The sequence below is a fragment of the Acomys russatus genome, chromosome 24 (assembly GCF_903995435.1).
Source record: "Acomys russatus chromosome 24, mAcoRus1.1, whole genome shotgun sequence".
In the NCBI taxonomy this organism is placed as follows: domain Eukaryota; kingdom Metazoa; phylum Chordata; class Mammalia; order Rodentia; family Muridae; genus Acomys; species Acomys russatus.
The window spans coordinates 53,128,510-53,156,487 of NC_067160.1; the positions used below are offsets into that span (position 1 = coordinate 53,128,510).

Consider the following 27,978-nt stretch of genomic DNA (forward strand, 5'->3'; position numbering starts at 1 on the left):
CCTTAACCATCCAAAGTGCATGAGGACCCAAACAACAGGTCTTGGGACAATAGAAAACCTGCTGGCCACAAGACCCCTGGTCAGGGACCAGGTCCAGAGCATCCAGGTGCTCTGTTTGGCTCATAGCGTCCAGAAACTGCCTTGAAGGTGCTCTAAGTTTCACAGGACCGGGAGGTGAGCAACGCTAGTCTGTAGGTGCCCAAGAAATAGTCCCTCAACAAACTTGTCACCCACAACCAAACCACCTCAGAGAAGTAAAGGGACAAACCGGTATTCTATGGCATGGAGACCTCCAAAGGCAGGTGTGTTATAGATTTATTTGATATCTGAACTGAGTCTACAAGTCAGACCCATGTGTAACGGATTGCTTCATGGTTGTCAGAGGCTAGTGTGCAGTATTTCAAGGGTTACATCCAATGACACAACGCAGGAAAACACAAATGGATGGAGACAGACATACTAGTTAAGACAAGAGACGCTAAAACGTGCCTTAGTGTCCATGTGATTGATCTAAGGCAAGGACCCTTCTAAAGTGGGACCCTAGTGATTGAGCTAAAGCCGAGTGGCTTTCCACCACTAAGTGCTGGCTGTACTGTGTGCAAACCAGGTGCCCAGTACAAAAACTGTCCTGGAACAAAAACAGGGGAGCCTGCCCTCCCAGGGATGACCTCTCCATACCCAACCTGCCTCTAAATGTCTGCTGTTCGTGGAGGACCAGATGGTGACAGAGCCAAGGTAAGCAGCAGAGGCGAGTGGTGGCACTGAGCAAACCTGACACAAGATGTGGGAACAGAGTCCTGGGGAAGCAGCTGCTCCGGGCTCCTTAACACTGTGCGCAGAGGGGCATTGTGGGGGCCAGGGGGGATGGAGCACCGTTCATCTGGGGACTAGCCAGCTCAAGTCTCCTCCCTTCTTGGCAGCTCCAGAGCCTTCCTTTTGGCTGACAGCCATGAAAAGTGCGCCTGCCAAGACCCATGGAGGAGAAAAAAATAACAAACCACCCCCCAAAAACAAAACAAAACAAAAACCAAAAAAACAAAAAACAACAACAAAAAAAAACCCTCAAAGCAAATAAAAATAAAAGCCAACTGACCCAGGATGGTCAGGACAGATTGGGAAGACATCCTGGCCCACACCCCAGAGACAGGAAGTGTCCTTCACTGTTTTGCTGCTTTGCTCAAGGGGAAACACCACCCACCCTGAGACTTTAACTCACTGGCCTTAGTGTCTTTTTTTTTTTTTTTTAAGGTTTTTTTCTTTTCTTTTCTTTTTTTTTTAAATACCCAAACCATCATTTTCAAAGGAAAAAACAAAACCTGATTTAAAAAAACAAAAACAAAAAAACAACTAAAACAATTTTGCTTCAAAATCTGATGGGGCAAGCCCCAGGCCTGGCCTCTCCACCAGAAGGCCTGGTCTCCCACAAGCTCTGCTGCCAGAGCCTAGCCCAGCGCCAATAAGGCAACCGTCCTGCGGCTGGCTCACCTTACCCAACCCTGCCCAAGTCTGGGTGGGCACTTGATTCTGTCAGCATCACCCAAAAAGTAAGAGGCGAACACTGCCAGGTTGCTTAAACACTTCCCAGAGCCAAGCCACGGGAATGCTAAGCTCTCTGTAGGGTGAAGACGCTAGTGGGAAAGAATGCCAGGTCTACGTTACTGTCCCTGGGCCTCTGAGGCAGAGATGGCCTCTAGGGTGGACACTCTGATTGTCCAAATACTGCACTGAGACTAGTTTCAAAGACTCCAGTCTCCAGCAAGTGTCTGCCCCAGGTGTATGAGTCCCAGACGGAGAAAAGGGACCAGCCCTCAGCCCCTGTCTTCTGCCCCGGCCCAGCTCACGCCTGGCCTGGGCTCTGCCTGGCTGAACCCAGCTGGCTGTCCAGCAGTCATGGGAGAGCTGGGCTGCCCACTGGCTTGAGGGCGTGCCAAGGGTCCTTGCTGCTCCTCCAGGCTTTGCTCAGGCCTGCTCCTTGTCAGCTCTCCAGAGCCGTTCCTTCACCTCGGGTGGCAGCGTGCTGAACAAGTCCTCTTCCACCACCAGGCCACTGCGCTTCAGCAGTGGACACTCGCCCAGCTCCACGGGCAGGCACTCCAGCCGGTTGCCCCGCAGCTCAATCTGGGTCAGGTTGGTCAGCTCACCCACTCTTGAGGGCAGTGACTGTAGTACATTGTTGCCCAGGTGCAGGGCCCGCAGCTTCCGACACTGGAAGAGCTCTGGGGGGAGCGCCTCGATCTGCAGGAGGGAGCAAAGGGCTGGGGTAAGGTGTATGCCTGGACAGAGCCTTTGAACCTTCCCACGCGCTTCACTCTCTGAAGCCCGGCGGACCTTAGTGTGGCCCAAATCTGGCCAATAACTACCCTGTAGTTCCCCCTGCAGGAAGCTGACCTGGCGGCCTGGGTCCTTCGACATCCAGAATGGGCTGTGGGCTCTAAGTGCAGGGTGGGTCTACCCAGTCCCTGCCCTAAGGGGCAGGCCAAGCTGGCAGCTCCACATCCCAGGGGCAGGCGTTTCGTCCTGCCTAGCTTAACAGCAGCTTCTGAATGTAAGGCAGCAAGTTCTGGGAACTGGAGAGAGTTCCCAGCTAGAGACTCTTCCTTCCGGGACATGCCATCCTCATGTCAGGTCACAAGGTTAGCAAGGTGCAGGGGGCCCAGGACTGGACACTCGGGACAATCCTAATTTGACCACACAGGAAAAACAAACAATATCCGGGTGCAGCTTACCACAAGGCAGGCTCACTTAGCACAGATACTGCTTGGGGTTTTTGTTTTTTAAAGACATACGTGTTTTTATGTGTTTGGGTCCTTGCCTGCATGTCTGTATATGCACCTATGTGCATGCCTACTGGAGGCCAGAAAATGGCATCAGCCGCCACAAGTGCTCACAACCACTAAGCCGGTCTCTCCAGTCCCTGTTTGTTTTGAGATAGGGTCTCACTGTGTATCCCTGGCTGTCCTGGAACATGCTACGTAGACCAGACTGGTCTTGGATTCACAGAGATCTGCATTGCCTCTGCCTCCTCAATGCTGGGACTATGGTATGTGTCATCATGTCTGGCTTAAATTTATTTTTATTATTTTATGTTCTTGAGATAGGGTCTTACTATGTAGCCTTGGTATTTTTTAAAGTTATTTATTCCTTGTTAATTTATTTAACTTTTTTATTTATATGCTTTAGCGTGAGGACATCAGATCCCCTGGAGCTGGAATAACAGACAGTTGTGAGCTGCCATGTGCATGCTGGGAACTGAACTCAGGACCTCTGGAAGAACAGCTAGTGTTCCTAACTGCTGAGCCATCTCTCCAGCCCCTTTTATGTTTTTTAAAGATTTATTTATTTACTTTATTTATATGGTTTGTCTGTATGTATGTCTACACGCCAGAAGAGGGCACCTAATCTCATGGGACCACTGCTTTAGACAGTAGTGAGCTACCATGTGGGTGCTGGAAATTGAACCTCGGTCCTCTGGGAAAGCAGTCGGTGCTCTTAACCACTGGGCCATCTCTCCAGCTCCTGAAGATTTATTTTTGTGTGTATGAGAGCTTGCCTGCACGTGTGTCTATATACCACAATAATGCCCAGCGCCCACAAAGGCCAAGGGTGTTAGAGAGCTGGGAGATGAGCCCAAGTCCTCAGTGGGGACAGGAAGCACTGGCAACTGGAAAGGCAGCTCTCCAGCCCTAACTGTGTGTGTGAGTGCCTGAGGAGAGCTGCACAGGGCACTGGGAGCTGAACTCAGGTCCTGTGGAAGAGCAGCAAACAACTCAAATGTTCAGTCTGTATCCCTCAGCACAGACACTGCTAACTCATCAGTGTTCAAAACCAGCAGTAAATGCTCTGTGAATGTTTCCCACATCACAGCTGGGACAACAGAAACCTGAAGACAGGTGAGAGCTGATGCCAAGATTTGAAGCTGGTCCAACAGTGATGCTCTGGTGACTGTTTGAGGTGTTCTGGGATGCGGGAAGGGCCCAGGGCTGCCAGCCTCTTCCCTGCCCTTCTCTGGGCAATCGGCTCGAGACAAGGGTCCTTAGCTCATCTGTATGAAAAGTGCCACCTTCAGGAGGAATGGGCAGGTGGGGAGCCGGGCCTTCCTGCCAAGCAGGGACTGGGTAGGGCTGCACACTCGACCATGTCCCTACACACTGCCTGCTCCTCTCAGGGACTCGACCACTGTCCCTATTTTCCTGCTAAGGAGAAGTGACACACACAACCCCCCCCCACCCACCTAAGGTTGCATGGCCAAGTCTGAGAGGATGCAAGCTTTGCATCCTGCTGCCACTCACAGGAACCACACATCCTTATTCTGCGTTCCAGAGCAGGAGGGAAGCCTCTTGTCCTCCTGGGCCTCGGTTCCCTATTTTTGCCTTGTGTTTTTTGTTTGCTTGTTTTGTTGAGACAGGATGCAGCCCAGGCTGGACTCAAACTTGTGGCAGCCCTCATGTTGCGGGCTTTCCAGTGCTGGGGTTACAGGAATGAGCCACAGTGCTCCCTAGTCTCCCCACTTGTGAAACACAAAGCTTGGTCGAGGCATTCTTCTCATCTGCAGCACCTGGAACTTAGGATCCTTTTTCAGCGCTGCGCTTTAACCTCACAGGTTCAGGTTCCCAACGAGCAACCTAAGTTTTCAGCAGGGAAATGAGTGTGGCCACAGCCTCAGAACATGAGGCCACACTGCTTTCTTTTCTGTTTGTTTGTTTGTTTGTTTGTTTTCGAGACAGGGTTTCTCTGTGTATCTTTGGCTGTCCTAGACTTGCTCTGTAAACCAGGCTGGCCTCGAACTCACAGCGATCCACCTGCCTCTGCCTCCTGAGTGCTGGGATTAAAGGTGCATGCTACCACACCCGGCCCCACACTGTTTTCTTTCTCTTTCTTTCTTAAAAAAGATTTATTTATTTATACAGTATTTTGCCTGCATGTGTGCCTACACACTAGAAGAGGGAATCAGATCTCGTTATAGATGGTTGTGAGCCACCATATGGCTGCTGGGAATTGAACTCAGGACCTCTGGAAGAGCAGACAGAGCTCTTCACCTCTGAGCCATTTCTCCAGCCCCACACTACTTTCTTCAAGGAGATGTCTGACCCCCTGCTGTGACCAGGGGTCAGAGATGGAGCAAGATGGCCACAGAGTCTAAAGTTCAGGGATATGAAAGTCAAGGGTAGATAGGAAGTGAGCCCTACGGGATCAAGGACCAGAGCCTTCCCAGAATACCCACACTGCCTCCCTGCCTGTGCCCCATGCTCTATGACCTCCTCTAATGATACAAGCCAGGGCAGTAGAATGGTTCTGTCCAGTGAGTGGTGGAATCGGGTCCACTAACTCAGCGCCAGTCCATGCCTCCAGAGGTCCCTCCTTCAGAGTCCCCTCCCCAGAACCCCACCACTATTACTCTACCACCCTCTCTAGGCCTGAGAGAAAAGTGCCGGCACATTAGGTAGCTTGGCTCCCTGCCGTGGCCACACCTATCCTTTAGACTGAGTGTACCTAGTCCAGTGAAGGCTTAAGAGCTGTTTCCCATCACTCTGAATTCCACCTATCTCACCTCTTCAGAGATCTCAGCGGCCCCCTGATTAGCACAGGAACAGCCTCAGGTCCACTAGGTCTTCACTAAAGATGACCTCCCAGGAGCCTCTGGGCTGCTCCCTCTCCCGCAGCTCCTCAACCTTTCTGACCATCCACTGGGACCAGTGCTATCTCTGAGCTCACATAACCCAGCCTTGCCGCTGGCTGGTCACAAGCTAGACCCACACGTGTCCTTTCACTGACTCCCTGTGCGTGACAGCCATGTGCTCCAACCCCACTACTTTTCACGCTCGAGTTGAAGACAGAGCGCGGTACGCCCCCTTCCTTTCTCCTGGACCCAAGACCCCTCTTCACCCAGGAGCATAGTAAAGACGACTCTGAGAGCTTCCGGACACCTCACCGAGAGCCCGACACAGGCTGCACACTTGATCTTCCCTCTGAAGACCTGCTTATACTCTCAGGTCCTGGTTCAGTGTTTAAGAGACCTGAGAACCCCACACGTCCTCCCTCCCCAACGAGTGACCTATGGCTCGGCTCTACCTCCAAAGGCTCTCGCAGACTCATTTTCATTTCTGTTCCCAGCAGCCTTGTCCAAGTCAAGCCTCCCACATCACTGCCCACCCTACTGGAGGGCAGATCCAGGAGGACCCTGCCTGCTTAGAATTGGTCCAAGCACATTTTTTCCCTATAAAAGGTCTCTGGGTACTGCTGGTGGTAGGGACAGGATGTGACTAAGCAATGTGCTAAAATAGAGTGTCGGAGGGTCTCCTTCCTCTAGTTCAGGACAACATGCCTCCGCCAGCTCCTTTCCTAAGGGGTGACCTCAGTCAATAGGCATGACACTAACAGGCAAGCCTGGTGTGCAAACCTGGGGGTGAGGGACAGGATAAAACAAGGCTGGAAGCTGGCCCAGCCCGACACCTGGGGCACAGCAGGCACTTCAGTGTGGGTGGAAAGTCCCTCCCAACTCTCTGGAGTCCAACACTACGCCACAGGGAGCCACTTAGCACCCCCTGCTCACATTAAAGAAGGGCTTGGCCTGCGCAGTGCTTTTTCTTTATGGACCTCCAATGCTTCTTCGCAGAGGGTCGCACTATAGTGAAAACAACCAGAGTTGGACCATCATCCTTGAAAATTCTCAGTGTACATGAGCCATGCCAAATAAAGATTGTCCCAATCCCTCTGACATGGAAGATCCAGGTGGCCTGCACTGCAGGGGCCCAGGGACTAAGGAAGGAAGCACCTGTGCCGCCACCAATCTATGACATGTAGAGATGAGTCCCGAGCTAGATCCACATCTGAGTGAGGCTGGTAGGATAGAGCTGCTGGCAGCAGGAGACTGAGTGTCACACCTGCTCAAAGCCACCACAATCCCCACTCAAGAGCCAGCTGCACTTACTTTAAGTACCACTGTACTGGAGGCACAGAGGTGGGGCTGAATTGTCACTCTAGCTCTCTGTCTCCTGACCCCTAACCTCAGGCTCCCCATCTTTTACAGAAAGATACCTACAGGTCTTGAGGACAGGGAACCTCCCACCCAACATCCTGTAGCTACGGCCTGGTTTCCCCTGGGAGGTCAGACCACAAGCCACAGAAGTGCCCTGCCCTCAGCCGTTACCTCTTGTTAGGGGCTTTCCTGTCACACAAGGGCTGGTATACAGGAGCCACCTACAGTTTCAAGGGCATTGCTTCCCACAGTGCTGACCCCAATTTCCTCTCCAGAAAAGCAGGCAGGACAAGTTACCCCACCTCAGCCCAAGCTTGTTTTTCGCCCCCCTGATGCAGACAAGAAAGGGACAGGAGCTATGCTGGAGCTACAGAGACCACTGGTTTCACCTCAGCCGGCAAAACCACGCACAGAGCCTCTCTTGCCGGGGAGACACAGGCTGGGCCCCTTGGCTCAAAGCATTGTAGGGAGACAAGGTGGGGGAGATAGGTACCACAAACACTGGGTTGGGACCTGCCCCCACTACCTCACTTCAAGAGTACCATGGTGTTGGGACTCCTAGGTTACGCACATCCCTGAGGCAAGGGCCCCGCCTGGTCACACCACCTATCATGGCAGAACTCGGAGCTTCTGTGACAAAGACAGGCCCCCAAATCTGCAATGAGGCCAGGGAGTCTGACTCCTGAACCTTCTCTGTGTTTCTAGAAAGAAGCAAGGACCTCAACCCCAGAAACATCAGGTGGCCTGAGACACCAGTCCTCTGAGCACCACAGGAGGCCACCTGTGGTGGGCCACTCACCCTGTTGGCCGTGACAGCCAGGTTCTGGAGGTTCTGCAGGAGGCCGATGTCAGCGGGGAGGAAGGTCAGGTTGTTGTGGCTGAGGTCCAGGTAGCGCAGCTTGCGGCAGTAGAAGAGCTGGGCGGGGATCTTCTCGATCTTGTTGCGGTTCAGGTAGAGGCGCTCCAGGTTGGTGAGGTTGCCGATCTGGATGGGGATGTAGGCAATGTGGTTGTACCACAGCTTAAGGCAGGTGAGGCGGTGCAGGTGCTGGAAGCTGATGATCTCCTCGATGGTCTTGAGGTTGTTGTCCTTCAGGTCAATCTCCTGCAGGTTGTGCAGGCTGAAGATGGAGTGAGGGATGCGCTCCAGGTCACAGCGGATCAGCTCCAGCTCCGTCAGGTTCACCATCTTCTTGAGGCTGTTGAGGACGATGAGCTTGGTGCCCTCGTTGTTGATGGACAGCTTCTGCAGGTGCACACCCACATCCGTGACGACCTGCGGCAGCTTGCTCAGGTTGCTTTTGAGCCGCAGCACCTTGAGGCGCTTGAGCTCCCGGAGCCCGTCGATGACGATGTAGCGGTTGTTCTCGGCACTCAGGTTGCCCGTCAGGTGCAGCTCCTCCAGCGTCTTCAGGCTGTAGATCCACAGAGGGATCTCCTTGATGTCGGTGAACTTGATGTGCAGCGCCCGCAGGTTCTCTCGCAGGAAGGCCAGGGCGGGAGCCTCGATCTTGGCTGCGGTGTGGTACAGCCACAGCTCCTTGAGGCCTGTGAGCTGGGCGATGCTGGGCGGGATGGTCACATCAGGAATCAGTTCCAGCTTTAGGACCTCTAACTCCACCAGGTCAAACACGGTGTCGGGGATGCCGCTGAGCATGAACAGGTGCAGCTCCAGCTTGTCCTGGGCGTTTTTGGTGAGCCGCTGGCGCAGCTTGTCCAGCGTCCACTCGTTGTTGAGGTTCAGCTGCCGCAGTTTGTTCTCGCTCACCTCAGACAGGAAGACGGCGAAGCGCTTCGAGTAGAGTGGGTCGTACTGGTCGATGAGGTGCAGCATGAAGGCGAAGTCGTTCTTGACGTCTGGGATGTCACTGTAGCTGCTCTCCTCCCGGATCGACTCAAACGAGTACTTCTTGAGGGAGCGCCGCAGCATCCACCACAGCGTGTACATGCAAATGAGGCCATAGCAGACGACCAAGCTGATGTAGAAGGACGCCAAGATCTTGAAGAGCGTGGCCAGAGGGTGGGCACAGCGGTAGGTGCGGTAGCCTGTCAGGCTCTCGATGTCCACGGTGCAGTCCACGTCAAACTTGATGTTGTGCACGTAGTAGACCGTGTAGCAGATGATGAGGACGAACTTGATCACCTTGATGATGGTCTGCCGCATGTAGAGGCGGTACACAATGTCCCCCTCCTCCACGTGGGTCCGGAACTTCTTCACCTTCTCAAACAGGGCCTTCGCCTGCTCCCCTTCCTTCTTGTCCAGCACGCCTGTCTCCGATCGGTCCACGATGCCCTGCTCAATCCGTGACTTGGTCCGCTGCAGCATGGGCACAGTGGCCTCCACATCCTCGCTGACTGTAGATGACTTCTTGTCCATGGAGCCATTCATCTTGCTAAAGGCTGGCTTGGGGTCACTCTCCTCCACCACTGTCTCTGACAGGGCCCTTGTCGTCCACGGTGAGTCGAAGCACTTGAGCAGGATAGACACAAAGTGTTCCAGCTTTGAACTGGTGCGTGGGAACTTGAACCAGAAGTTGCTGCAGGCCAGGAAGATGAGGGTGTGCAGGAGCACGAGGTACGGGAAGTACTTGGCAAACCAATGCAAGCGGTTCTCGTAACACACAGCGTCCACATAGTTGTACTGGTGGCGGTCTAGGTCGTACTTGATCCCTGTGGGGCCTGTGTCAGGAGTCGGCAGGACTGTGGAGTTGGGGTAAGTGGGCTCTGGGCTGGAGGCCCAGCCTCGGAAGGAGTCGTTGCAGGAGTCTTTGGTGACCCACTTACAAGGCAGGCAGATCATCTTGTCCTGGGTGACTTGCAGCGTCCCCCCAAAGACAGCGATCATCAGCATGACAATGGAGATGTAGTCAGTGAACACATCCCACCATGGCTTCAGGATCCGGTATGCTGGCTGTGTGTCCGCAAAGTAGCGGAGCTCTGTCACTGGGATCATGGTTTAGCCTGAAAGGGACCCATATGAGATTTACCACAAGGCAGGCTCAATTGTGGACCCCAGGGATGAGGGAAGAATATAAAATTCCACCACTATAAGTCAGGTGGTGGTGGCACACGTCTTTAATTCCAGTACTGGGAGGCAGAGACAGGTGGGTCTCTGAGTTCAAGGCCAGCCTGGTCTACAAAGGGAGTTCCAGGACAGCCAAGGCTACACAGAGAAACCCTGTCAAAAAAAAAAACCAAACACCACCACGAATCTCCTCAAACCACAGCCCGGTACTTCGCCATGCAGCTGCACCAGTGGCCTGGAGGACTCTGCAGTGAGGACCAAGGACTCCTTTCCTTTTCTTGGAGACAGAGTCTATGTAGTCCTGGCTATCCTCAAACTCGATATGTAGACCAGGCTGGTCTTGAACTCACAATGATCTGCCTACAGCTCTGCCTCCCAAGTGCTGGGATTAAAGGCGTGCGCCATCATACCTGGCCAAAACAATTTTTAAATTATTTTATTTTATACATATAAGTGTTTTGCCTGTGTGTATGTCTGTGTGCCAGTGCATGCCAGAGGCCAGAACAGGTATCTGATTCCCATGGAACTAAAGTTACAGAAGGTAGGTGCTGGGAATTGAACCCAGGTCCTCCAGAAAAGCAGCCAGCATTTTAAACTGCTGATCTATCTCTCCAGCTCCCCAGAACTCATTCTTATGAAACAAACTGTGAAGACCATGTCTCAAAAACAAAAGAAACCAAAACACATCTGCACGTTTATACACAGTGGGTGTAGCCAGGACTGTGGGAGGCAGGAGAGAGGCCATGTGTAACTTCCTGTGCATAGTGTGGTGTGGGGCAAGGAGCTGTAAACAAGTGAAGACAAGCCTCTCCAGAGTTCTGTCTGGGTGCCTGACGGTGGCTTCTGTGACCCCAGTAGTTAGCCCAGTTTGAGAGATGCTGGACCGGAAGCTGCTTTAGGGAGGTCCAGCCTGTGCCACACTCACGGGTGTAAGGGGAGGCTGCCAAGGAGACTGTGCTTACGCTGCTCTACAAAACTGTAGGGACCAAGATAAAGGAAATGTCTATGCCCGGAAACACTTGGGGTGGGGGCTGCTCATTATTTTCACTGACTCTTTGGACTTCTGGTTTGGTTTCATCTGAGACAGTCTTATATTTTATATAGCCTTAGGCTGGTCTCAGTCTCAGTCAGCATATAGCCAATGACGACTTTGAACTCCTGGTCCTGTCTACTCCCTAAGCCACCACACCCAGTTTATGAGTTGCTAGTAAGAACCAAACCCAACAGCCTGGTCTACAAAGTGAATCCAGGGCAGGCAAGGCTACCCAGAGAAACCCTGTCTCAAAAAACAACAACAGATCCAAACCCAAGACTTCCTGCCTGCTATTCAAGAGCTAGAACACCACCCCCATTTTAAACAGTGAAATCGTGCCTCTACCAAGAGCACACGTTCTTGATCAGAATCAAGATTTCACACCAATCTCAATTAAATGCTGTGTCAGGTAGGTCTGTTCTCTTGGAAGAGGAGTGGGACAGCCTGGGGACAGGGCTGGGCCCCTACATGTTCAAACCGATGTCCTTCATGGTAACCCTCTCCACAGATGCCGATCTCCCGAGGACACCTGAGGAGGCTGTGAGGCTGAAGGCACTGGCACTCGGTAGAGGAGGTCAGAGCTGGCTCTGGTGGGATCCCTGCCCTGTACTCTTCAGCCCATCCCACAGATGAGAAAGCAGAGATCCAGGGAGGGGGAGACAGGCCGGCCTCCCCACTGAGCTTGGGCTTCACTGACGTATGGAGTTCGCCCTCCTTCTGCCTGGGGTCCCATGCACAGGAGGTGCCTGGTTCACACGGTGTTGAAGAGACCCACCAGGTGTCTACACTCCTCGGTTCCCACTGTTTAGGTCACCCCAGGGCCAGCAGCCACCGAGACAGTTCTCCTGGTGAGGCTGGGACTCTGAGGCCAGGATGAGCGCCTATCCCACAGGAAGGCCTCAGCCCTCTAATGACCAGCTGGCTCTGTACACCACCCACACTCCTGGGAGAGAGGGGCCCGGGGTGCGGTGAGGAGGGCTAGCTGAATCACACAGGTCACCTCCAGCAGGGACCACATAGGGCATCTTCCTGGCTCCAGGGCCTCATCCAGAGCAGCTGAGGACTGGAGAAGGCTAGGGGTAAAAGCTGAGGTCCTAAGGGAGTGAGGCACCCCTGTCCCCTCCTCCAGGAGACTGGCAGGGCAGCTTCTGGCTGTGACTTTCATTCCCTGGTACTTCCTTTAATGTCTCATGGGAAATACCCAGCCTCCATATGAAAGGCACGCTCAGCTGTGCTGCCAGCAAAGTAGCGGTCAGACCCCAAGCTGAGGAGAGGCAGCCCAGGCTGAGGTGAGGCCAGCTAGCTGCTTAGGAAGGAGGCACACAGATCCGTTCATGCTCACCTACTTGGCCCTCCCCTGGCTCAAAGCACATTCTGGATTCTATTCAGTCCTTAGCTAGGCCCCGTGGGGATAATGAACACATCCAACGTGGCCCCCACCTCAGGCCAGAGCTGAGAGGGGTAGGGCTAGAGCCCAGAGGAGGCCTCGGCCTGGTGAGGATGACCTGTATATAGGCCTGCTTCCTCCAGGCAGCCATATTACTCCTGCAGCCTGAGCTAACAGGATCAGCTATCTTCCTCCACCTCCAGCTTGGGCAAGGCTAGATGCCTCTTTAGCACAGCAGTCCATAGCACACATAGGGAATAAAGAGACAGGGTGGGAGAGGGCAGGGCTGGGTGTGGACCTGGGTGTGGTGAGCTGCAGTTTCAGGTGGATGTGGCTTCGGTAGGGCCAGCAAGGGATGACCCCTCCCACTTCCTGCAGCGGGGAGAGACTGGAGCTATAGGGAGTGGTGAGGTGCAGAACCTTCCAGGAGCCCAAAGAGCAAGATGAGTAAGCACCCACACTGGGAGCAGTGCTCCATAAAGAGGCTGGGAATGGGGCCCAGCCCAGAATCCATTGTGGTGCCCATGGCTCTTCTAAGCTGGCTTTGAGGTGTGATGAGATTCAGCTCCCATAGACGCACGCAGCCACTGTCCCACACCTGTGTCTGGCCAGTGCTGTGAAGCAGCAGAGATGTGGCCCAGCTGGCCCCGACCATCTGCTTGCACAGCCTTTTCATCTTACACAACAGGAACTCTGACCATTAGTCACTGTCTCTCCATCTCCACGATCCAGAGGGTTCTAAGTCTCTCTGGGGCTCACACAGCACTGTTCTGTGCTCATCACACTATTCTTTGCTTACTGGATGTCCTCAAGGTTCATCATGCTGAAACCTATGTTAGAGTGACTTTTTAGAAAAGATTTACTATCATCTCTGTGTGTGTGTGTGTGTGTGTGTGTGTGTGTGTGTATAAAGCCACACCTCTTAATCCTTCTATCCTTTCAAATAGTGCCACTCTCCAGTGATTAAGCATTCAAATATATGAGCCTATAGGGGCCAATCTTTTGGGGTTTTTTAGTTTGTTTGTTTTTCAAGACAGGGTGTCTTTGTGTAGCCTTGGCTGTCCTGGAACTCGCTCGGTAGACCAGGCTGGCCTAGAGATCCACCTGCTTCTGCCTCCTGAGTGCTGGGATTAAAAGCTTGTGCCACCAACAGGCATATGTAGAGGGCCACTCTTATTTAAACCACTGCTGCGTGTGTGCGTGTGTGTGTGTTTGTGTGTAAGCCAGGACACTGGAGTTACAGGTAGTTGAAAGTCATCTGACATGGGAGCCAAATTCTGATCCTCTGGGAAAGGAGCAAGAGCCTTAACCACTAGGCCATCTCTCCAGCTTCCATTTTTCGTTAAAAAAGATTCCTTTTTTTGAGGCATGGTTTCACTATAGTAGAGACTCAGGTCAACTCAGCAATCCTCCTGCTTCAGTTTCCTAAGTGTTGGGATTATAGACACGCAGCACATGCTCTGCTTCTTCCTTAAGACTCAATACTGCCCATGTGCCCATTTCCCACACAGGCACACAGGCTCAAGAGCAGATGGCACAGCTCTGCACAGTGCAGCCCAGACAATCCACACCCTCAGGGACATTCCAGTGAGCAGCCCTACCTACCAGCTTTCCTGGATGCCCCTGGGAGTGAAAGGAGAGCAGCAGAGGGATGGGATGAGCACATGGGGATAGGACCTTTCTGAGGACGTGTCCTGCAAGCTTCCTAACTTCTCTGTCTGGAAGGGAGCAGAGATTGCAGGGACTGTGCCCATGTGGTGTAAAATATGGGTCAAGGGCCTGGAAGGCAAGTGATAGAGCCCAATATTTTGTCCCCTCCTTTGCACCCTATCCCAGATCACTCACCAGGGCTTGGGGCCCTGGACCACTGTCATCACCATGGATACTCCTTGTCCTGAGCACTTAGGGGAGAGATGCCGAGATGCTACCTCAGTTTCCTAACACAACGAGGCCCTCATGAAAACATAGTGCGACCAAGGCCCTTAGCTCTGAAGAGGAGCAACAGACTGGGCCAGGCTGGGAGAGTGAGCTTCAACAGGTGGTTTCAGCTTTCTGACCATCTTTCCTAACACAGTGCCAGGTTCTGGCCCAAACCTGGGAGGAGGTGAGTAAAATAGACATGTCTGGACCCCATACCAATGTAAGTAAGCCTTCCAACACTTGCTACTGAAAGGAAAGTGTGTGGGCACGGTCGGGGAGGAGATGGCACAGGAGGAAAGACCCCAGGACCCCAAGACCCCAGGCAGAGAGACAGACGGGATCCAGCACACATGAGGTGGTCCGAGGGGCAGAGAAACGGGGATTGGGAAAAGGCAGTCCAGAACTCTGAAGGATGTGCTACACAGTGCTAAGGCCTGACTCTGCACCCGCCAGGGGAGACCTAAAACAGAAGCCCAGGCCTCCAACTGACCTGCACTTTCCTTTTGATTTAAAAACTATGTGGGGCCCATGGTTGTCACTCAATGGACAAGCGCTTGGCCAAGCCCAGGGTTCAATTCTCAGCACCAAAACAATAGAGCACAAGACGCAAAATAATACAGCCTTAAAAAGAAAACGGAAGGCGGCTTCAGGGGTGGGGATCAGGTGTCCTCTGTCGCTCTGTGATGGAGGTTCAGAAGGCGACCGGGAAATGGGTCAGGTCAGGTCTCTGATTTGGAGAACACAGATGAAAGGGTGTGAAATAGGGCTGAGCAAAGTCAGAAGCAGGCTGTGCCTTTCATGCTTCAGTGTTTCCTTTTATCTTATTTTTCAGAAAGGGTCTCGCATAGTCCAAGTTGGCCTCAAACTTGTTGTTGTGGAGAGTGCCCTTCAACACCTGATCCTCCTGCCTCTGCCTACCCAGTGCTGGATAACAGGCAGGTACCACCGCACTCAACTTACACGGTCCTGGGGACCACACCCAGGGCCTCAGCATGTCAGGCAAGCAGTCTACCAACAGAGTCACATCCCCAGCCCTATTTGCTCTCCTAGCAAAGATGAATTAATGTCCTCTGGAGACGCTGTCCCAGGGACTGGAGGCTGACAGTGTGGTGGGAGATCTCTCAAAATGCTCAGAAGTAGGCAGGAGATGCCGAGGGAAGGAGAAGCAGCTGGGACTTCCATATAACACAAACCACTGTGGGTTTATCCAGGCCCCTGTGCAGAGTGTGGGATGTGGGAAGGTGGAGTAAGGGTTTCTCCAGCAGACTTCAGCTGAGACAGACTCCAGGACAGAGACAGCCCCAGGAGGAGGAATCAGGACAACACATGCCTGTGGCAGGGTGCCGGGTCACATGGTTGTGAAATAATCAAAGGATGGAATATTACACAGCTAATAAAAGTGGATTTGTTCAAAACCGTTGCACAAGGGCAGACTCAGCGTGTGCTAACTGTAAAGCTGGCAACAAGAGGACAGCGGCTGCTGTTACTCTGTCTCACCCCAGATGGATCTCTTCCTACCATAAGCACCTGTTCTAGCCACATAAGTAAGGGAGGGGTATGTGCGACGGTCAGGGCACCTGCAGGAGTCTGCGCTCTCTTCCATGCAGATTCAGGTACTGAAGTCAGCTGAGCCTTGGCATCGAGCACCTCTGCCTGCCGAGCGCCTTGCTGGCCCTACTGCCCTCTTTCCTGTTGCTTCATCTTTTATTTCTTGAAAGATTTTGAGAGATGACATTTTTATCCACTGGATTGGGGGAGTTTGGGAGGAAGATGGTGACCACTTGTTCGAAGAGGTTCTTATACCTGTGGTCCACCATGACGCCCAGCCCTGCACTGACCGTGGGAGTGTGGCCCACAGAGCTTTGTTGGCAGGCATGTTAAGACTGCCGCTCTCTAGCACTGGGAATTGAACTAGGGCCTCACATGTGCTGGGTAGGGGCCCTGCCACTGAGCTAGGGGCCAGCCAGGCATTTCCAAGGCTCCAGGTCTTTTTTTGTTTTTAATATTTCTTTACTCATGTTGATTTTTCTTTCTTTCTTTTTTTTTGGTTTTTTGAGACAGGGTTTCTCTGTGCAGCCTTGGCCATCCTGGACTCACTTTGTAGACCAGGCTGGCCTTGAACTCACAGCGATCTGCCTGCCTCTGTCTCCCGAGTGCTGGGGTTAAAGGTGTGTGCCACTACGCCCAGCTCTACTCATATATTTTATGTGTATCAGTGCTCTGCCCTCAAGCACACAAGAGGAGGGAATCATATCCCATTACAGATGGTTGTAAGCCACAATGTGGTGCTGGGAATTAAAGCCAGGTCTTCTGCAAGGACAGCCAGCGTTCGTAACTGCTGAGCCATCTCCCCAGCCCCCTTACTTCAGGTCTTTAACTCACTGAAACTTACTGTTGGGGTTCCAAGGGATAGGCTCTAATCATGTGACACTTGAGGCTGGTGGCTTCTAGGCCCCATTCTTTTCCCTTGGGCTGCAGAGGTAACATTGTCATGTCTGACATCCGCAGATGTGAGTGTCTGCTCTGCCCATCTGTCTGGGACCCATATGGTGGAAGGGCTCTGATGCAGCCCTGACACTTTCCTATTGGCCTAAGCTAGCTCACTATACAAAAGGCCCACCCACCCCAGAGGCTGGTCTCCCCACCTCCACACCTGTCAAGGCCCAGCAGGCAGCAGGCAGCAGCTGTAACCACACCACTCTTTCCAGGTGGTACACTCTCTGCCCAAGGACACAGAGCTGAACTGGGGGCAGCCCCATCCATGCCAAATCCTGCCCAATGCCAGAGACACAGAAATGTATTCCATACAAGCCAAAAAGAGGAGCAGAAGGGTCAAATAAGCAACCCAGAGGGCCGCTGCTCTCCCCTGGGTGGCAGGCAGGCAGACGGCAAGAGAGGAATACTAGACAAGTGAGTTCAAATTCATCTCCAGCACGAAATAATCGTGTAGCCCCAAGCACATAATTCACCCTATCACCTGTGTTGCAACTCTGACACGAGAGTGCTCCCTCTTCACGAAGAGGCACACACAGGCCCAGATGATGTCTCAGAGACACCAGACTAAACACGAAGCTGACAAGGACAAGGGGTATGATCCCCAAAGGCAGCCAATCAGGACAGGGCTGTCGCTGCAGAGTGACACAATCAACTGTACCAAGAGGTCAAATTCAAACAGAAGCGAGTCTCCCAGGGAGTGGGGATGTCTAACGGGGACAAAGTTTCTGTTTTGCAAGATGAACCTTTCTGAGGTAGAGGTGGTGACTACTGTACAGAAGGAACTGCGTCCACCACCACCCTTGACCTTAGTCACCACCACCAGCCACTGCAATCTCAACTGTAAGGTGGGGCCATGGCCATCCAGAGTGTCACTGTGAAAATGGAGGATGAGAGCCGGGCGTGGTGGCGCACGCCTTTAATCCCAGCACTCGGGAGGCAGAGGCAGGCGGATCACTGTGAGTTCGAGGCCAGCCTGGTCTACAAAGTGAGTCCGGGACAGTCAAGGAAACCCTGTCTCAAAAAACCATAAAAAAAAAAAAAAAAGAAAGAAAGAAGAAAGAAAAAAAGGAAATGGAGGATGAGAGCTGCTGCACCTGTTTGAAACCTAGCACAGGCGAGAGGGCATGGCCACCTCCCAGTTTGCCATCCCAGAAGACCGGCCCACAGGTCCATTGTTTCAGTCTGCTTGCAGGGCCCAGGAAAGACCTGTGGAGCCAGCCCTCAGGCATGGTGTCCCATCTTCAGGCCCTCCCTTTCCCATCCTCTTCCTCTTCCCCTCACACACCTCTTCTTTTTCCTCAAGAGGGTCTATGTTGCTGAGAAAGCCCTAGTATGGATGATGCTTAACACACACACACACACACACACACACACACACACACACCATCAGAGAAATTACATGCTGCCCCTTCCATCTGGAGAAAGACCACCCAGGCACGCCCAGACCTTGCAGAGATCCAGGAGCTCCTCCACCTGGGCAACAGGCCTCAGGAGCTGGCAAGCACGCCAAGCACAAAGAGCCTTTTGTTGAAGCACAAACAGAGCCTAAGAGAAAACTTCCCAGCGGGCAGGAGAAGGCTGTCCCTCTGAAAGGCTCCCAGCGAAGGAGAAGGGCTGGTCCTCAGAGGCCCTGTGAGACACTGAGTGGCTGGCTGTGTCCCATGGGCTCAGCCTATGAATCTGCCCCAGGGGTTATGCTTCCTCATGTACCAGGCCAGGAGGTCAAAGGAGGTCTCACCCTCATGTGGTACCCAGCCCCCATCCTGGCCAGACCCCACACCCAGCTGGAATGAGTCAGAGACTGTGGGCTGGGGACTTACCCTGCACAGGAGGGCACTCCCTCACTTCCTGGGAAACAGCCTAGGGGAGATGGCAGGCAGGAGCAGGAGGATTAGAGGTATCTGAACTGCTCTCGCTTTAGGGTAGGGCTTCCCAAACAGGTCCTTCCTCTGTAAACCTGCAGGGTGTGGCTGCATTCTGGCAAAGGGTGACAGGCAAGGGCCACCTCCTGGACTACCCCCACTGGCCATTGGAATCCAGTATACAGCTCGGCCACTGAAGCTTAGACCTACCATTTGCCCTTGCTCAGTGTCCAGCTTGCACCCCAGCTTCCAACAGCCAGGCAAACCCCGTGGTGGCTCCCAACCTCACCAGTGAGTGACAAGGAACAGGATTCCACCTCATCTGTAAAACGAGCTGCCATGCCTGTTTCCTTGGAGCGAACGTTGCAGTGGGGATGGAATGAAGTGTTCTTCAAAAAGCTTTTGAATCATTCCTATGCAGTAAAATGTTTACTACAGTTATTACTGAGAGTTGTTGAAGATGTGGCCCAGGCTGCCTGGACAACAGGTACATGTCACTATTACTGCTGCTCTCAGAACAGAAGGGCTGACAAGTCCCTTTATTATGTGAAGTTTGAGGTCCAGAGAGGTGAAGTGACTTAATGTTTTAAGACCTAGTGGGAAGACGGACCCAGATCTGACTTGCCACTGTGCCAAGCGGCTCCTAAGACAACAGGTCTCCTGGGCCTAACTGGACCCACAGGCCTTTTAAGATACTTCTTAGGGTAGAGCGTGGTGGCGCACATCTTTAACCCCAGCATTCCGGAGGCAGAGGCAGGCAGATTGCTGTGAGTTTGAGGCCAGCCTGGTCTACAAAGTGAGTCCAGGACAGGCAAGGCTACACAGAGAGGAAGAGGAGGAGGAGGAGGAGGAGGAGGAAGAGGAGAAGAAGAAGAGGAAGAAGAAGAAGAAGAAGAAGAAGAAGAAGAAGAAGAAGAAGAAGAAAGGATACTTCTTAGGAAGAGCCTCCTTCAGCTGAGACATGAACAGCAATGAGGCCTTTGCAAGCGTCACTCAGGAGCCCCTGGTATTTCAGTGTTGAGGAAACTTCCCAAATTTTGGGTCTGTGTCCCTAGGGACAAAGTAGCCTTGAAGACTGGTCATGGTCTGCTATGAACACCTGCTCTGTCTTCTGAGACTAGTTAAAAAATGTGGATGTGGGGCTGGAGAGATGGCTCACAGGTTAAGAGCACTGTCTGCTCTTCCAGAGGTCCTGAGTTCAATTCCCAGTGACTCACAACCATCTATAATGTGATCTGATGCCCTCTTCTGGCCTGCAGGTGTACATGGAGGCAGAGCACTGTATGCATAAAAATAAATCTTAAAAAAAAAAAAAAATGGATGTAAGCCGGGCAGTGGTGGCACACGCCTTTAATCCCAGCACTCTGGAGGCAGAGGGAGGTGGATATCTAAGTTCTAGCCCCGTCTACAAAGGAAGTCCAGGGCAGCCAAGGCTATACAGAGAAACCCTGTCTCAAAAAACCAAAAAGAAAAGAAATGTAGGTGTAAGCACCTGGACAGGCTACAGAGACATTTGCTGTGGGTCCAGGAGAACTAGCCCAAGCAGGGAAGGGGACCCAGCTGAAGGCAAGCTGTCAGAACCCAAGGAGGCAGCTGGGAGAGCCCAGGTGCCCCCAAGTCCAGGATTTGCCATGCTGCCCAAGATGCTAGGCAGCTCTCTGTTGTGCTGACTGACAGAGAGGGAGCAGGTCTGGCAGATGTACCTCTGAGGTAGGGTGGCATGTGAAACCATGGAATTTTACAGCTGCTTCTACTGCACAGGGATGCCACACCAAGTATGAGGTGTAATACAGCAAGCAATTAAAATGTGAGATTTCAAGCCCCCAAGGGACAGAGAGAACTTACTGCAGGCAGAAGGTACAGCTGAGGCACACCAGGAGAGCCAGGACGTCTGCGGCGGGGCACAGACCCTCAGTCCTGTGAGCCTTCCACAAGAGGAGGGAAAGCCCATCAGACAGACAGACAGACAGACAGACAGACACACACACACACACACACAGACACTAAAACATAAATATTCAACCTGGTTCTGGAGTGAGCTCCCCATACTCCCTCTGGCTTTATTCACCAAAGGTGGACACGGGGCTGGAGCTAAGAGTGGCCTTCTGGTCAGTGTCCCCAATATAGTCTGCAGACTACCAAGTTGACCACATAGAGAGCTTCTGCCACATGCAGATTCCTGGGCCCAGCCCTGCAGGACTGACCCCAGGTCTGGGACTGGGCTCAGTGGGCACAACATTATAAACCGTCTGAAAGCATCGTCCAAGCACAGATAGAGAAGACCCAGCAGTGTGGAGGAGACGGAGCATGTGTCACCAAGCCGCACACGTCAGTTTGAGTCCTGGTGCTGTGCTGCCACTTACTCTTCATGCAAGTGACTTTCACTCTAAGCCTTGGTCTCAGTCTGTCCAATGCTAGAAGGACACCACCCACAAGGCTGGGGTGGAAGTGAGTGCAGTGACCTGACGGCTTCTTAGCACTAAGGGTGTTGGGAAGGAGGGGAAGAAGAAGTCGAGCCATAAGCTACACAGGGCTAACTCAAGTCTCCCTGAGAAGCAGGGAACGGCAAAGGAGAGCAGAGGAGGAAGTGGAGTGAAGGGTGAGAGGACCAGGGAGAGCCATCGTGTGAAGTAGGCACTCGGAGCTCCACGAAGAACTCAGATCCTGCCAGACCCCACTCCACAGACTCCAGCTGCCTGGCCTGACAGCCTCACTATAAAACCCTGCTGACTCTGGGCATGGAGGCGCCGACGCTGGGCATGGAGGCGCTGATGCTGGGCATGGAGGTGCTGACACTGGGCATGGAGGCGCAACCTGCAATCCCAGCACTTGGGAGGTAGAAGCAGGAGGAGCGGGAATTCAAGGCCAGCCTGGGCTATATGAGATCCCACTTCAAAAAAAGAAAAAGCTGGGGGCTGGAGAGATGGCTCAGTGGTTGAGAGCACTGCCTGCTCTTCCAAAGGACCTGGGTTCAATTCCCAGCAACCACATGGCAGCTCACAACTGTCTGTAACTCTGAGATCTGACACCCCTACACCAAAGCACATAAGTTCAAAATTAAAGTATTTAAAAAAAAAAAAAAAAAAGCTGCTATGAAGTGCCCAACAGTGGATCTGTAGAGTCAGGCCACTGGGAAGCCTCCCCTCATCTTGCAAGCACTGGGATTTATGTGTGAAGGGAGCTCTCTGCGACCAGGAGAGACTGAGCGGTAGGTACGGAGAGCATACACAGGCAGGGCTGACTCAGGACTCACATGTCTGTAGCAGACACTCAGGCATGCACAGCAGTCCAATTCCACTCCAATGTCTCACTCTCTGAGCTGCACCTGGCCCCAGTGCAGACAGCAGAGGCTGGAGTTGGCAGGCCAAACTTGAGGCCAGCACGGTGGGGCTCCATGGGGCTCCATGTGCTATTTCGCAGCAGAGAAGGAATTCCCATCTCATATGGGCACTTCCACTGTTTCCTGTTCTCCACTGGCTAGCCAGGCAGGCCTCAGCCCAGGCCTCCTCTCCCCAGGGACAGAGTTCCTCAACAACCAACAGGAAGCTCCCACAGGGCAGGGCAGTCCCTGCCGACTTGTTCCCATAAACAAGAGAGTGTGAACAGCACGGCACACCACACCGGGTGTCTCTTCCACCTCTCTCTCTCTTTGATGTCAATGCCCCACACAGACAGAAAGGCCCTGCAGGGCCAGAGCAGGGCCCCAGGGGTGCCGCAGCAGGAATGTGCCTTCTGTCTGCCAGGCTCAGCAGCCTGTCTGAGTCTGTCTTGGATAAGAGCTCTAGACACTGGCAGCCCTTCCTAGAAACAAGAAAACTAAAAAGCAGGCAGCCCCAAAGTGATCTGACTTGTGTGACCTAGGGCTAAACCTATGTTAGCCCTCACTATGTATCCGTACAGCACTACAGGTCAGTTTTATCCTAGTTGCAGAGAGCTCCCTTTGCAGAGAGAAGAGATGTGTATGTGGGGTGGGGGGGCTCTCCCATTTATCCCAGGCTCTGACGACAGGGTCAGGATTTTACCTTCTCTGACATTAAAATCTAAACAATATGATGGAGCACACCTATATTTCCAGCCCTCCAGAGGCCTCTGAGGTAAGTGGATGGAAAATTTGAAGACAGTGGTGGCGCACGCCTTTTAATCCCAGCACAGGCAGGCAGGTCTCTGTAAGCTGGAGGCCAACCTGGTCTACAAAGCAAGTTCAGGACAGCTAGAGCTGTTACGTACATAGAGCAACCTTGGGGGGGGGGGGAGAGAGAGAGAGAGAGAGAGAGAGAGAGAGAGAGAATATGAATAAGAATTTAAAGCCAGCAGGGCTGGAGACAGGGCTGGAGAGATGGCTCAGCAGTTAGGTCACTTATGCTCTTTCAGAAGGCGCAGGTTCAATTCCCAACACACACGGCAGCTCAGTCATCTCTAACTCCAGTTCAAGGGAATCTGAGGCCGTCTTCTGACCTTCAAGGGTACCAGGCACACCCAGGGCACGCAGACATACATGTGGGCAAAACATTCACCACTCATTACACTTAATAAATAACTATAACTGAAAAAAGAAAAGGAAAAAAAGAAGTTTGAAGGCAGCCTGGGCTGCAGACGTTGAAAGGGCAGCAGCCACCCTTGCCCTCAAGATGACTACTCCTTGAGCCCGGGCTTTGATGCCGGGGCTGTTGCACAGAGCCTCTGATTACCTCCCTCCCACCAGATCTCGCTGGTGGAGAGAGCAAGAAATGTTGCCTTGAGACACGTTTTCTAAGATGTGGTCCTCTGCACCCAAACCCCTTTGGTTAGAGAAGTTGAATAATTCTGCAGCTGTGGTGGGACTTGTCCGAGCCTTGAAAGCAGCACGGTCCTGCGTGTGACAAGCGTGAGCAGTCCTCACACTTGTGTGATCAGACACAACAGACATGTTCCTTTATACTTTGTGCATCTTTGCTTTTCTTTGCTTCTTGAGGCAAGGTCTCCTGTAGCTCAGACTTGATAGTCTCCTGCCTCCCAAGAGCTGGGATTATAGATCTGCACCACCAAGTGTGGTTTCTGTGGGTGCTGGGGAACCAGGGCTGTGTACACTCTTAAGCAGACATGCCCAGCCGAGCTCCTTCTCCGCCCTCCTCTGCACTTGGGAGGTCCACCAGTTGGACCTGACTAGGTGGTTAGATCTAGTCAGACTCTCAGCAGCCACGTGCTTGCTGAGTGACTGTGGCCACTCAGTACTGACAGCCTTGGGCTCCATGTCTTTAAAGTGCGAGGACTAGTGCAGAAGTGGGGGTGCAGCCCTGTAATCTCAGCACGGGGAGGCTGAGGGAGGAGGCTCACAGGCCTGAGGCCAGCCTGAACTATACGATGAGACCAGTCTCAAGAAAATAAAATAAGGAAACAGAAATCTGAGCTTGAGGCCAGCCTGGTCTACACAGCAAGTTCCAGGGTAGCTAGGGCTACATAAAGAGACCCTGTCTCAAATACAACAGAAACGAAACACAAATGGAAAAAAAAAAAGTGAAAGGAGCTCACTGACATTGTTAACATGAAGATGCCATCCCCAGCAACCCTCCCAAACAGGTGATGCCAGCTGTCACATCTCCCTCCTTTAGAACCTTTGTGAGAACCTCTGCGGAGAAGGCATTTAGGACAGTGTGTCTCCCAAAGTATCCTCTGCCTAGAGCTGCTGTGTGCTAACACTGCTGTGCAATCTGCAGAACACACTGTGAAGGACTGCAGATTATTTGCCCACGTTTGAGCAGTGGTCTCTGTGCAGTGTCGACCCATGTAGAAACTGAAGCAGCATGCTAAACCACCCGGGAAGGAAGGTGAGCTTGGGGATTTGAACTCAGCTCCTGCAGCTCTGCCTGGGTCTGATCCTTTGTTTTTGCCTCAGTCCCAACCTGTGTCCCTTGCCTCAGCCTTTCCTGACAGAATGCAAGAGGCCCAGCATTACCCTAGAATGGTGGAGTGTGCCTATAATCCCTGGAGTGGGAGGTAGAGGCAAGAAGATGAGGAGTTCGAGGCCAACCTCAGATACATATTGAGTTTAGGGAAGTAACTTAAAGACAGAGCGCTTGTCTAACTAACACACGTCAGACCTGGGCTCAATCCTCACTACTGAAACAAAACCAACCCACCAAAGCAGAGTGAGCAGGCACCACCCAGATGCCCTGGATCCACGCAGGCCAGAGGACTGTGAAAATGGCAATATGATGGTGCTATCTGCTGGGGAGAGGCTGTGCAGACAGCCTGGAGAGGGCCTTACCCTGAGGTGGCTCTGCTATCTTTGTGCTAGCTGTTGGTGCTGAGGCTGGTCCCTGTCCGGATGCACAGGGTCCTGGCATTCCTTCTGCTCCATGGACGCTGCCGCCGCCCTGTGAGGAGGTGAGAGCTACCGTCAATAGGCACATCTGTGCTTCCCAGAGATACCTAGATTGTTGGCAGTGTTTTTAGAGACCCTGGAGACAGAGCCAGGGCCTATGTGGGGCTCTCAGGCTACAGAAACTACCAAGAACAGGGCGCCTTGCCCCACAGACACTGGTTCTCCAAACAGTCCCCAAGGCAGCTTTTTCAATCTGGAGGCCAAGGCCCTGCCCAGAACTCAGGCCCAGCCCTAGCCCCAGACCAAAGGGGTCAGTACAGGCCCTAGAAGAGCAGGTGTCTGGGGAGGCTGGGATGTAAGGAATAAAATGATCCAGCAGGTGGGCAAGATGTTGGAGCTACTCTTTAGTAACAACTTGTCCTGGAGGTGGGAAGTGGCCAGAGAGATGAGCCAGGCCAGACAAGGATTTCATAAAGACGCAATCTCCACAGCGAGAAAGCGCTCCACTAGCCATGGACACCACGCTCTGCACTGCTTACCAGAGACAAGGTGGCTGTGAGGGAGAAGTATGGGCGCCGCCGCAGACCTGGGAGAAGGCAAAAGCAGCCCAAGATGGAGTGCAGCCCAGCTATGCAGGAGTTAACCAGGGAAAAGGATCGGGATGGGTCTAGGAGGGATTGGGGAGCAGTTGTCACACTTCGGGGGGATACAGGCTCTGGTAAAGGATGGAGGCCAATCTCAGTCTTCCAAGCCACAGAAGGCAAGACAGGCAGGCACCCAGCGGCTGTATGTGACCACGCAGTTAAGCACCCAGGGCCAGGAAGATGCAGGGGCCATGCAGGCCACCTCTGCCCCACCCTCTGAGGCAGGGCTGGAGAGGCGCTTGCCCACTTCACAGCCACCACTGAAGTAGGACTCTGGACTCACTTAGTCCTTAGGCTTCTTGTAGTCCCTTCCTGAAGTACACGTATCCTGGACAGCGTGGCCGTGGCCACCTCCTCCCTCTGTGCTGTATCAGGACCACAGTTCTCCCTAGTTCTCAGGAGGCCTTTGCCAGTAAGTCTGGACTTCAGTGTCTTTAGGTTAACAATCTGGAATCATCTACAGTCTCAGGAGAGAGAGCTGGGAAGAGGCTGGCTCCAGCTTTTCTAGGCAGCAAGCTGGGCTTCTGCCCCATTGGGATGCTCCTTAGGAGCCCACACCCTCCACAAAGGCCACTCAGATTTGCAAGGAAACTTCATGCTAGCAGGTGTGCCTTGGGTGTGGTGACCTCTGCGGGTGGGGGTGTTGTCAAAGGCCTCCCCCCATCTCTGCTCTTAGACACTGTTCTCAAAACAAAGTGGAGCATCAGACTCACGACACAGGCTCCGGGAAGTTATGCCCCAGTACTACTCAACTGTCCTTGTGTACTCCCGACAGCCAGAGGAGAGCCTGACCTTCATGAAGGAAACAGGAGTGTGAATGGCCCAGCCCACTGGCACCACCCCTGAGCACCCCCACTCTCCTACCCCCAACACTCAACCTACCCTTCTTCCTGCAGTGTCTGTCTCTCAGCCAGTGTTTCTGCTCCAGAGGGCAGAACACAGGTGGCAGGGTGAAAGGCATAACTGACACACTTGCAAGATAGAAAAGGACCTTGGAGCCTCTGGCTACTCATTTCTGCCTCCAAAATTGAGCGCCATCCTCACACACACCCTCTCCCCCTTCGGCACCTCGTCCTTAAAGTTGTCCTAGAACTACCTACCAATACGTCAGCCCAGTTCCCATCAGGACAAGGCTAACACGTATCCCTCACTCAATTCATGGGTCCTTCGCAAAAAACAAAAAAAACATCAACAAAAAGACAACAATTGCTTCAAAGAGAATCAGCCCGTCCTGATTCACTCCAGACCAGAGGGGAGGATTCCAAGGCAGGTTCAAGACCCCAAGGTTCAAGCAAACCACTGTGCACGCAGAAGGCAGAGGCAGGTGAGTTTCTGTGAGCTGCAGGCCAGCCAGCCTGGTTCTCATAGAGAGCGCTCCAGGACAGCAAGCCTACACAGTGAGACCTTGTCTCAAAAAACAAACATCTCCCGCCACCCGCGCAACTCTCTGAGCTGTTCCTTCACCCTGGGGCGGGGGCGTCTTTGCTGACCCCCAGATAACCAACACCTTCCCAGATCTGCCACGCCTGCCCAATAGATACAGAAGACAGGGGCAGGACAGACTGAGCTGTCACATCAAGAATCGGTCGTCCCGGGGAACTCCAGCCTGAGGTCCCCAAAAGCCTGTGCTCCCGCCCTCACGGCAGGGAACAATCCAGTACATCAGGAAGGAAGGGGGGCCAAGGAAAGAGGCCGCCGCCGCCGGGAAACCCATGACCGAGAAGTGGGAGAACTGGTGGGGGGGAGCTGTCCCGAGAACGCCTAGGAGGAACCTCTGGGAAGGGGGCGCGTGAGCGGAGGGGCGCGGATCTGCGGGGACCAGCGCGGCAAGCGCGGCCTAGGGAGCGCGGCGGAAACTCGGGTGAGAGGCGCGCGCGGAGCGCGGGGTGCCCGGGTGGGGTTCGGAGTGGGCGCCCGCGGGATGGGCAGGGCGGAGCGGAACACAGGGCCAGAGTGGTCGGCGCCCCCCAGGGGCAGCGTGAGGCTCCCCGAACTTGCGGGGGCGGGGCGGGGCGCGCGTCCGAGTGTGTTCCGTGAGGTGACAGCGCGTGTCTCATCCCCCACCCGACCCACTCACCTGGGCTCGCCGCTCGCAGGCGCCCGGCAGGCAGCCCCAGCCCTCCGCCACGCCGTCCCGCCACCGGACGCCGCGCTCCGCCGGGCTCCTCCTTTTGTTTGTCCCTCACTGCACCACTCTGCCTCCTCCGCCCCGGAAGTGACGTCACGCTCGGGCGCAACCGCGGCGGCCGGGTCGTCGCCATGTCTGTAAAGGGAGGGGTGAAAAGCGTCCCGCCGCTTCGCCCGACTCCCTCCCACGCGCCTGCGCCAAGTCAC

The 27,978-nt window shown here is 53.5% G+C and overlaps 1 protein-coding gene across 1 annotated transcript; it reads right to left on the reverse strand.

Annotated features, from left to right (window-relative positions):
* Nucleotides 1-1,327: 1,327 nt before the first annotated feature.
* Lrrc8a (leucine rich repeat containing 8 VRAC subunit A) lies at nt 1,328-27,862 on the reverse strand. The gene is made up of 4 exons (XM_051166110.1): nt 27,722-27,862; nt 24,944-25,052; nt 7,776-9,937; nt 1,328-2,235 (listed from the first exon to the last, which is right to left on the reverse strand). Exons 3-4 carry the CDS (start codon nt 9,927-9,929, stop codon nt 1,960-1,962), a joined length of 2,430 nt encoding a protein of 809 aa, XP_051022067.1. The 5' UTR covers nt 9,930-9,937; nt 24,944-25,052; nt 27,722-27,862; the 3' UTR covers nt 1,328-1,959.
* Between the last annotated feature and the right edge of the window lie 116 nt (nt 27,863-27,978).

What these genes read in the sequence shown, in the direction of transcription:
- Lrrc8a (XM_051166110.1), bottom strand. Translation starts at nt 9,929, where the DNA reads ATGATCCCAGTGACAGAGCTCCGCTACTTTGCGGACACACAGCCAGCA. An exon ending in TGGCTGTCACGGCCAACAGG is followed by an intron (nt 2,236 to 7,775) that starts GTGAGTGGCCCA and finishes TCCCTCCTGCAG; the next exon opens with ATCGAGGCGCTCCCCCCAGA.